The 11,722-nt window shown below is 38.7% G+C and overlaps 1 protein-coding gene across 1 annotated transcript in view; it reads right to left on the reverse strand.

Moving 5' to 3' along the window:
- Positions 1-1,532: 1,532 nt before the first annotated feature.
- Positions 1,533-11,722, reverse strand: part of LOC108249308 (A-agglutinin anchorage subunit-like) — a 34,367-nt gene continuing 24,177 nt past the window's right edge. Inside the window, exons 14-15 of the mRNA XM_025002083.2 lie at positions 11,167-11,289; positions 1,533-10,395 (exon numbers count right to left, since the gene is read on the reverse strand). Coding sequence (XP_024857851.1) covers positions 10,303-10,395; positions 11,167-11,289 — 216 coding nt within the window. The 3' untranslated portion in view covers positions 1,533-10,302. The remainder of the gene's footprint in view (positions 10,396-11,166; positions 11,290-11,722) is intronic.

The following is an 11,722-nucleotide window of genomic DNA, read 5'->3' on the forward strand; positions in this document are numbered from 1 at the left end:
TTAGAAATTAAACTATGAAAGCCAACTTTACTTTTTTTAGTTCAAGACTATTGTAATTGTGCAGACACTGCTAGAATACCAATGTTTTGTGGCTTCTTTGAAATCATGTAGGCAAGAATTGTTTTAAGCAATGCTAATCAAAGCCTTTTTATTTTTTAACTAGATGCCTCGACAGCCAGCAGTAGACAGAGAGTCTCTTTTCGGAGTTCTCTGCAAGTCAAAAGAGGCTATCCTAGAAAACGGCCAGATAGCCACTCCAGCTGCCGCTGTCTGGACAGAAATAAGTCAGCAGTTGGGAAATAAAATGTCTGCAAAAAGTCTGTACACATTTGTAAAGCTAAACAGACAAAACATCTGGTCATGCTTGGAAATAAATCAAGAAAGTGATCCTGAAAGCCCTGTGGACACCGAGTTTGACTCAGACACCACTTCTCCTGAACAATGTTCAGATTTTCAGCTTGAAGTTCCATTTGAAGATTGGATTAAATTTATACCAGAAAAAGTTGAATATAATGACAAGTTTTCATCATCTGGCAAAAGGGAGTACACAATTTTAAAACCTGGCACATGGAGTCATGTAATATAATTAATGATTTGGTTTGGAAAAAGTTGAAAAGCACTTGTACATTTGTATTCCAAAGAGCAAAAGTTTATCCAACTGGCAGGGAGACAAAGAGAGAGAGAGACTGAGGAGGAGCACATGAAACAAGAGACAAGACAGAAACCAAACAAACCAACAAACTAAATAAAAATAAAACAAAACCATAACACAGAAAAAACCCAACCCAAATCACCACAGTTTTCTCTCCACTGGTTTCCAGTCTGTTTTAGAATTGAGTTAAAACTTTTATTGGGCACTTTTAAAGATCTTAACTGTCTTGCCAACCCTTATTTAGCTGATCTAGCAGCTTTCTGTGAGTAAGAGAGGACGTTAAGATAAGCTATTAGATCTTTACTCTTTGTCTCTAAATCTAAATACAAACACTGGGGTGACTGGGCCTTTTTAGGTCGCTGCACCCAGACTGTGGAACCAACTTCCTCAGGATGTGCGCTCTATCACTGATCTGTCTCTTTTAAAATCTAATCTTAAAACTTTTTTTTTATTTATTCAGGCAGGCTTTTAGTACCTAGTGGCACTCTGGCATTTTTGTGTTGTTTTATTGATTGTTTTTAACATTTGTATTGTGAAGCACTTTGTGCACCGTTTGGCTGTTGTAAAGGACTATAAATAAATGTTGGTTGATTGATTGATAACCAGTTTCAATACCTGTAAATGTTAGCATTAGCATGCATAACTATGTCTTAGCTCTGTATCGGACTGTACGGGCTCCAGTTTCTCTAATGATCGCTGGAATAGTCTCTAGCCACCATCCCTCTGATTATTCCACAGGAGTAAGATTTGTGAAAGAAGTCTACAATCAACCAGTCAGAGAGGTCAACCTACAGACAGGAGCCTACAAAAAAAAATGAATCTTGCGTGTAATGAAATGTAATGCTTTACAAAAACACTGAAGAAATGGAAGCAACACATGTTCTGCTTGTTGTATTTTTGTATTTGATAGGAAAACAGATATAACCTTGTACATGATTTAAACATTCCATATATTTCAAATACAGGAAATACAAAAAAAGGAACAGAGTTTTGACCACACAAACACAAGTCAAGGAAAGCTTTACTACACTGGTAATAGTAACATTTTTCTGTGTGAAAGAACAAAACTGTTTTGTATAGAGTGATGCCAATTATGGTTGCATTTTAAGATGATGTTGTAATCTAGCACATTTAGCACATTTTATAGTCTTTTATGGCATGCGGCATGAAGGACATCAGTTTTCCATGTTTTGTATACAGATGGGCAAATGCTAGCAAGAGCCAGAACATCACACCACACTAGAAATTAAGTTTTTAGGTTTGAACACAGACGGCTTCCATGGTACACTTATGAATTGCACAAAACAGTCAAAGGCAGCTCGCCAAGGATGCCAGTATCTGGCTCCATTAGGGACACAAAAAGGCACATTCTTTGAATAGCTGGGCATGGCAAGCTACTCAGCTCTCCTAGGAGGCCCAGGAGAATAATAAATGGAATAGTTGGTTGCTAGGAACCCAAGACCATGCCGAAACCTTGTCACCTCTTATTCTTCTAGACTGCCAAGTGTTGTTGTGTTCTTAGGGCTCCAACAGGGTCCCTGCAGAGCCAGTATGAAGACTTCACTAAACCAGTCAATCAGTAGTGGCCTTCAGTCCTCCATTATTTTTTTATTTTTTGTAGCAACAGAATGGCAAGTTTTGTTTGCCTTTCGGACGAGTTATACAGAGCATGAGACAACTATTTTGATTATTTTAGGAGAAAATGTTCAACCTTTAACAAAAGTCACATGATCACTTGATAAACAAAGGAAGCTTTCTGTACATCATAATAGTATGATCAACGATTACATGATGCTTGAATGTAAGCTGCATGTTTCTAGAGGCTCTAGAGTCATGTTAACTAACAGTTACTTTCACATCCTCTCCTTTTGAATAGTACAGTCTGTATTTTTGCATATTGAGCATCAAACATGTAAATTAAAAATAGCTGCATGCCAGAAATCTCTTGTGCACACACAGACACGATGTATTTACAAGTAGAAGCACTCAGAGAGCCCAAACCTCTGCCAAGGCCATAGGGTCATTAAAAAAAACTGTAGGATCTGGATCCTGATCCGGATCACCACTCAAACTTAATTACTCGTTTTTTAGTGACAACCCCAACATTTCCTGAAAAAATGTCATCATAGTCTGTTCATACGTTTTCTTAAGAAATCTTACTTACAGACAGACAAACAAACCAACACTACCAAGAACATAACCTCCTTGGCAGAGGGAACAATAAATTAGTAAAAAAAATATACAAATAAAGCAGACTTGTTAAAGGCTCAGTAATATTGAAGCCAGTTTTTTCTATTTGTTCAAAGAGTGTATATTGCAGAGCCCCTCAAATGACAGTTTGTGGTCCAAATCCTTACCCAAATAAGTTTTATCTGCACCCACGTTGATCGTTAAATTTTAAGAAAGAAAATTATTTGCTTTTGTTTTCTTGTTCATGTATTCTTCCATTTATGGTAATTTTAATCAGCGTGCTTTTTTCTTGCCAATATAGTAATTTTTGCTGGGTCCATATACACTATATGGACAAATGTAGGTTATGTTTCATTTATCTTAGAAGTTGGAATTGGGATCTGGGAATAATGTCAAATCTGACCTAACCCTGTTCCAGATGGAAGCCAGGACTCAGTGACTAGGCTAATTTAGTTATCCAAGAATCATTAGCAACACATTTCTGTGCTCTAGGCATTTAAACTCTGTAAAAACATGTTCAATAATAGTGTTTGGACAGTAATATGTACTGTACATGACTGATATAATGAGGTAAAAAAACCAGAAATAAAATTAATATGTTTATAACTGTAGCTATCAACTTTTCAGGGGAGTCAGCCACCTTGGATTTTGAGACTAGGGCTGTTCAGGAACAACTTTGGTAGGTGATTTTTTTCCAACTTTAAACTTGGAAAAGCCAACTTCTGGGTAAAAATGGAAAGTGCCAATATTCTAACCTTTGCTTGAGAAAACTGTATTTAGGTGAACCGTGCTGACTTTTAATTGAAAACCCTTGGTATATAGGATCCAAAATAAGCCAGTCATTTGCTTTAAATAACCTCACTGACTGACTTTAAAACCTTTTTAAGCAGCATCTCCTTCATAGTCAAACTGGATATAAAAAGAAATTAAATGATAAAATGTTAAAAACTGAGGTATGGTTGTGCACACTTTTTGTACACAAGTATGGGTTGAACGGTGTAGATTAGGCAAGTGCATAAATTGTCTTTCCTAATAGATGGATTTTTTAAAAGTGTATTTTTTTATTTATAAAACAACTATATACACATTTGCACCCTTCTTTCACTTTCCGAACACGTATTTGGTTAGGTTTATCAGATGCTGTGATTCAAAGGCATTGCAACATCCACAACCAGTAGTAAACACACTTATGAAATGTCTGTCAACTTAGCATTGGCTCAAACATTATTCTAATTACATTCCTGATTAACTTCAGCTCATTTAATCTACCAATGCAGTCTATTGTCTTCACAAAATGCTTTTGGTGACTGGTGACTCAGTTCACCTGAATTTGCTGTCAAACATTACATTCAGTTACTGGTTCCTGTTTGATAGCTTTCTTTCTGTCCTTCCCAGTGTCCACACACACATCTCTCCTGTTTCAGTCTGATTCACATCATTAAGCCCTGGATTAGTTTAAAGTTGACAGAAGGGACTTTCGGTTATGGCGTAGAGGTGAGCGGATGCGTTGAACCTGGGCTCCCAACTGGTCGGCTAAATTTCCTTTGCCAGAGAAGAATCAACCCTCTAAGAACGTTTAATTTATAATGAAAAGGGCAAAGGCGTTAAAAAGTGACGTTAGACAAAAATCTACACAAGAAACGGGCAGGAAAACCTTTAAAGAAGTGGGCGACAACGGCGAATGTGAGCAACACGTGGCTATGGACGGGCTTCAAGCTAGCATCGGAGCTGTGCACAAAGAAATAGTAGCCATCCGTGGAGACATGAAAGAAGAGCTGGGCCGCTTTCGCAACAGCTTCTCCGCTGATATGAAAAAAGAACTAAGAAATTTTCAAGAGGAAATTAATGGAAGGCTAAACGAAATAGCGTCGGACATTAAAAAGAACAAAAAGAAAGCGGAGGAGTCACTACAACGTGTGGCAGAAATGGAGGAGTGGAGTGCAGCAGCGAAAGAGGTGCTGTCTCAGGCCATGAGCAACCAGGAGAAACTCCAAGCTAAGGTGACCGACTTGGAAGCACGCTCACGGAGAAACAACATTCGCGTGTTTGGGATCCCGGAGGATACGGAGGGAGACAACGTGTTGGAGTTTATGGAGCGTTTCATTAAGACTGAGCTGTCACTCCAGGACACAGATCTGGCTATACAACGCTGCCACCGGGCTTTGGGTCCTAAACCACCGCAGAATGCGACTCCCCGCTCCGTGGTCATCCACTTTCTGGCATTCACAACCAGGGATTTGGTGCTTCGCACCGCGTGGAAGAAAGGAGAGATCCGCCTTAACCAGCAGCGGGTTTATTTCGACCAGGACTATCCGGCAGAGACCCAAAAGAAGAGGAAGGCTTACGCCCCCATCAGAAAACTCTTGAAAGAAAAAGGTCTCCGCTTCCAAACCCCGCCGCCAGCTAAGCTTCGTGTGTTTTTTGACGGTGGCCCGGTGACGTACAACAGCGCGGCAGACGCCATGAAGGACCTGCAGAAGAGAGGCCTCGCTCCTGACTGCGGCAGCAACAAGGGCCCCCCCACGGCAGCGCTGATGGAGAAACTGGATAGTTTATCCTGGGAGAAGGTGGAGGCCAAACGACACGGAGAGAGAGCACGGGAAAAACTCAGTGGATTCCGCCGCGAGGCGGGGGGCGCAGCTGCCTCTCCTAGTTAAAACCTTGATGGTAAGACAAACACTCATGATGGTCTGATCCAGCATGTGGTCTACCAACTGAATATTTTCGTAAAGAGACACTGTCAGACACCGATTTATTAATGTTTCATTTAACCCTCGCTAATGTCAACGTAACTAATTGTGGAAAATGTATATAAAATATGACCTTTGATTTGGGAGCTGGTTCAAGGGCTCCGATCGTGCACTGAGCTTACACTCATTCTGAGCTATGTCAGATTGCACTGGAGAGACCCCCCATGAGCAGAGTCTCATGGGGACTTTTCTCTCCACCCCTGACTCCTTACTGAGTCACTTTGTTTTGGAAGTCGTTCCTTTTACACGTTTTCAAGTTTCAACTTTGTTATGTGTGTGTGTTTTTTTATATGTTATAATGTTAAGGTCACCCTGGAGGTGTAAGTTAGAGGGACTTGTTCATTTGAAGATTCATGTTCCACCAGCAATATAAAGTTATAACAATTAATGTTCACGGGTTACAAAATTCTATCAAACGAGGGAAACTTATAGCTAAGATGAGGAGAGAACAGCAACAAATCATTTTCTGGCAAGAAACACACTTAACAAAGGAGAACCATGAAAAACTTAAAAAAATGGGTTTTAAAAATACATTTTACTCCTCCGACTCAAATGGACATACTAGGGGCGTGGCAATATTAATTGCAAATAAGGTGGACTTCCAGGTATCTAAACAAATTACAGATAAAGAAGGTCGTTTTGTTTTGGTGAAGGGAAGATTGGATACAAATGAAGTAACTTTACTCAATGTATATAGACCTCCAGGACAAGACAAAACATTTACTGATAAAGTATCTGATCTCATATTGGCAGAAACATCAGGCGTTCTGATCTGCGGAGGGGACTGGAATGCACAATTGCACCCCTCCCTGGATTCTTCAAACCCTCTAAAGAAAATCAACTCAGATTCCCTATACCTTAAAAAAATGATTAGACGGATAGGTTTAGTTGACGTCTGGCGGGAATGTCACCCATTGGCTAAGGAGTTCACCTTTTTCTCTCACCCACATGCCGTTTACTCAAGAATTGATTACTTTTTCATGTTTAGAGCAGACAGATATAGGGTTTTAGACTGTACAATAGGCACTAGGGACGTGTCAGATCACTCTGGAGTATATATGAAGTTATACTTAGACTCCCACCCAAAGACAACAATATGGAGACTTAACACAGGTCTATTGAATGATAATAAATTTGAGGAATTCATTAACAAGGAATTTGAAGAATATGTAAACTTTAATAACAGCACAGAGATGTCTCCAAGTATATTGTGGGATGCGGCAAAAGCAGTATTACGGGGGAAAATGATAATGTGGGCATCAAGGAAGAAGAAAGAAAAATCAGAGCAATTTAATGACCTGACTAAACAGTTAAACATTTTAGAACAGAAACATATTGAAACTAAAGACCCTGGCCTACTACAGCAAATTACTGAAATAAAAGCGAACCTAAATGAGAAACTCAACGACAAGGTGATACTTAACCTCAAATATATTAAACAAACCTATTATGAAAACGGACCTCGAGCAAAAAAAATATTAGCCTGGCGACTTAAACAACAGCAACTAAACAGATCCATTTTTAAAATTAAAAACCCTGACTCCAACCAGATGTGCTTCTCACCAGATGACATACATAAATCATTTGAAATGTACTATAGAAAACTATATAGTCAACCCGAATTAGCTGAACTCCCCTCAGTAAAACAATTTCTGGACTCCCTGGACCTTCCTTCAATTGGCGCAGAGCAAAACAAGTGTCTATCTGCCGACATAGCACCTGCAGAGCTCAATAAAGCCATCTCAAACCTTAAAACAAGTAAGTCACCAGGTGGAGACGGGCTGCCAGCCGAATGGTATAAAATTTTCAGGAAGTCTATAACACCTTTGCTGCTAAATTGTTTTAACCATGTGCTTAAAGGAGGCGAGACACCCCCATCCTGGAAACAAGCAATAATATCGGTTATACCAAAACCAGGAAAGGACAAAACTGAATGCAGCTCATACCGACCCATTTCTGTCTTGAACACTGATTATAAAATATTCACTTCAATAATTGTCAGCAGACTAGAAAATATTGTCCCTGAACTGATTGATGCGGACCAGACAGGATTTGTCAAAAACAGACGAACTCAGGATAATGTGAGGAGAGCTTTGCACCTGTTTGATATTATGAACAGAAACAACTTGAAATCGTTAGCAATTAGCTTTGATGCTGAAAAAGCCTTTGATTCTGTAAGGTGGGAATACTTATACCTGGTTCTGCAACGGTTTGGCTTTAATGGTACGACTATAAGCTGTTTAAAATCATTGTACAATTCGCCGGTAGCCCGGATTAAGATAAACGGCGGCCTTTCAGATACATTCCCGCTGGAACGAGGATGCCGGCAAGGATGCCCTCTGAGTCCAATTCTTTTTGCACTTTTCATAGAGCCACTTGCTCAAAACATCAGGGAGGACCCAGAAATTAAGGGAATCCTGTTTAAGGGAAGAGAATACAAATCATGTCTATATGCTGATGATGTTCTGGTGACCTTGTCCGATCCAGATACCAGTTTGCCCAACCTCATGTCCTGCCTCCACCAATTCGGACTTTACTCAGGTTATAAATTAAACATCGGAAAAACCCAAACCCTGTGCTTCAACTACTCACCCCGAGACGATATTAGTAATCGGTTCAAATTTAATTGGAAAACAAAAAGAATGAAATATTTAGGCATTAATATTACTAAAAAGCTAAACAAAATATATGACGCTAACTATGGTTCAATGACTAATAAGATTAAAGATGATTTTGACAGGTGGGCTCCCCTGACCCTCGATTTGTACAACAGAATAGAAATCATAAAAATGATTATTTTACCTCAGCTATTATTTCTTTTTCAATCTTTATCAATAGAAATCCCTACCACGCAGTTCAATGAGTGGAACCGGATCATCTCCAGGTTTATATGGCGGAATAAGAAACCAAGGGTCCGTTACAAAACATTACAGTTACCAAGAGATAGAGGAATGTCACTACCATGTCTGGAAAATTACTACAGAGCAGCGCAACTTCAGTTTGCGGTCTATTGGTGTGAAGAGGGGTATGAAGCCAAATGGAAAGAACTAGAATTAAGCCAAATTGACATCCCCCTTCAAGCTCTGCTAGGGGACAAACGACTCAAAAGTGCATATTTAGATGAGTTGTGTGCTTTTACGAAAGTCCCTCTCAACGTCTGGTTTAAAGAGCTCCGTAACCCACTTTTAGAGAGGAAAATGCGGTTACTAAGATGGATTGAGCATGATGGGGATTTTGCGCCAGTTCATCTTGATTTGACATTCAAAGAATGGACTGGAAAAGGAATGAAATCATACTGCATGATCTCTTCAGGTACCCATCTGGAAAGTTTCCACCAACTACAGGAGAAATTTCACCTTGATAAACGAGACTTTTTCAGATACTTGCAGCTCAGGGATTACTTTAATAAAAACATTAAAATAGTGGAAGGAAATGACCAGGATCTCATTAGTATTTTTATCAATGCATACAAAGGCAAATCTTATAAGAAGAGGCTGTCTAGACTATACATGTATTTGGAAGCCAATAAAAAAACATCAACACTATATATCAAAAATACATGGGAAAGGGAGGCGAACATAACACTAACGGAGGGGGAGTGGCTAAACATCTGCCAAATCAACTCCACCACCACCAGTTCAAGACTTTGGAGGGAATTTTCATGGAAGAATATGGTTAGGTTCTTTATAACCCCCAAAAGAACATTCTCTCAGACCGGTAGGGCAGTAACTGGGCATTGTTGGAGAAAATGTGATAATGTGATGGCTGACCACTTTCACATATTTTGGGGCTGCCCGCTGATTTATCCCTATTGGTTAACTATAGTTAAAGAAATAAAAGTAATACTTGGTTTTGAAATTGGGCACAATTTTCAAACTATGTATTTATGTAATCTACCAAATGAACTCAACGCTCAAGATAAGTATCTTTTGAAAATATTATTGATAGCAGGAAAGAAATCAATAACAAGAAGATGGTTCAGCGGGAGCCCACCGACTGTGAGAGACTGGTCAGCCACGGTAGAAGAAATATGTCATATGGAAACGCTTACCTTCTCCCTCAGACTACAACAGGACAAAATTGAAAAATATTGGTATAAATGGTTTATATATAAGAACTTGAAAGTAAGTTGAGTGTTATTTGTACATTACTCGGGGTGAAAGATGTGAGGGGGTGCTGGGGGGGATGGATGGGACCTGGTAAATTTGGACAAATCCCTTGCCTGTTGGACTCTTCATGAAAATTTAAGTACATTGTAACCTGCTTGCCGAATTAGTGTGTGTGGTTTAGGTATTTTGCTTCGCAGTATCCCTCCCTTGGTGACCTATTTGTTCTGAGTGTCGTTTGTTGTTCCCTTTTTTTATTTATTTATTTTTTTCTCATATTTTTGGAAACTTTTGTGCTGTATAAAAATGTAAACCTGACAATTAAAAATAAAGTATAAAAAAAAAAAAAGTGAAAAAAAAAAAAAGTTGACAGAAGAAGAATAAGTTAAATGAAAACCCTTTTATCGGACTTACTCCTGTTTGATAGAGTGGTCTGGTCTTTCTTGCACTTCAGTTCCCTTGGACGAGGTGCTCAAGTCCTGACGTACTCCATTTTTAAAAGCTGGTTATTCTGTACTGGTAAAAAGTAGCAAAGAACTGATCCTCATATCCAAAGAAGTAGTATCTTGTATCTTGCCACAGTGTTGCAGTATGACTTTGGTCCTCAGAGCACAGTTCTGTTCGAGGCAGTCTTATTATGCTCCGGGTGGTTTTCTATAACTGTATCAGAAGAGTTGAGGAAGATGTATTCAGGGTGCTGCATGATGAGAAAAAAAAATCAGAAGAGAGGTTAGGTGTCACCGTGTTAACAATAAGAATCTCCAGGAAAGGTTACACTGCTTTGAGGTTGGGTTCATACACACCTCTTTTAAACCATCAACTTAAAAAAGATATGCAAAGAATCTCAAAAGGCTTTGTTCAAAATTGAAGCCAGCAATAACCAGTTTATGGGTTCTCTTGTTATGGACGAGCATGGCGAACCCAGAACACAGCCACATAACGATATAAAAAGAAAACTACTTTATTAACAAAAACAAGGAAAAACAAAAGGCTGATGTGGCAGCAAAAAACTAACAAAAAACACAAAGCTTAAATGTGACATGGAGCAAAGAATACAAGGGCACGAAGAGCCCACAAGAATGAACCAGTGAGGAATGAAAGAAAAGAGACCAGTTTTAAAGAACAGAAGGTGGAAGAAAATGAATAGAGGAGGTGAGCGTGGCAGGCAGACCGAAAAATTACTGAGGAGATGACAGGTTAACGGTGACAGGAAAACACAGAAAGCCCAATAACCCAAGAACATAACTCAGCACAAGATAAACAAGTAAAAACACTTACAGAAACACAAAACAAAAAACCAAAAGCAAAATAAATTCAAAAATACTTGAATCCATGACAGCTCTTGCAATTTTGGCTTTAACTTATATGGTACATTTAGATGTTGAGGTCTTTGTACTGTACATGTCAATGTTTTGAACAATTAACTTTATTACTTGGTTGCAGTGAAGGGAGAATTGGTGTTTAGTACCAAGGTTTGTAATCCTGAGGCTGCAGGTTCGAGCCCAGGGTGCGTCAGGAGGGACTTCTGGGGTAAAAGATTTGGCAAATCTTCCATGCTAGTTCGCTCGCTGTTATCTGAAGCACAAACGATCTGAAGCACAAAAAAAAAAAAAAAAGGAGCCAAATTCCATCACTGCTTTGATGAATCTGAGAGGTTTGGACAAAGGTCAGACATTGGTAATGCAATATATATTTTATTATTTGGATTGGTTGTGGATTTTTATTTAGACAGTTCAAAAATGTCTTTATTTATTTTTTGTTTATCAGTTACAAGAAACAACAATTTACTGTAAATCAGAAAATCCCACTGATCAACAATTGCTTTGTTTTTTGACAATTTTTTATGATACCTTTCAGACCCATACATATCCAGGTTTTGTAGCACATCCCCGATTTAGCTGATGTTCAATAAGAAATAAATTACTAATTTTTAAAATATATTTTTGGGTCAACATAAATTTGATCATTACAGATATTAGGAAATAAAATTTACTATATACATATATATATATATATATATATAT

This window comes from Kryptolebias marmoratus, linkage group LG12 (genome assembly GCF_001649575.2).
Source record: "Kryptolebias marmoratus isolate JLee-2015 linkage group LG12, ASM164957v2, whole genome shotgun sequence".
NCBI lineage: Eukaryota > Metazoa > Chordata > Actinopteri > Cyprinodontiformes > Rivulidae > Kryptolebias > Kryptolebias marmoratus.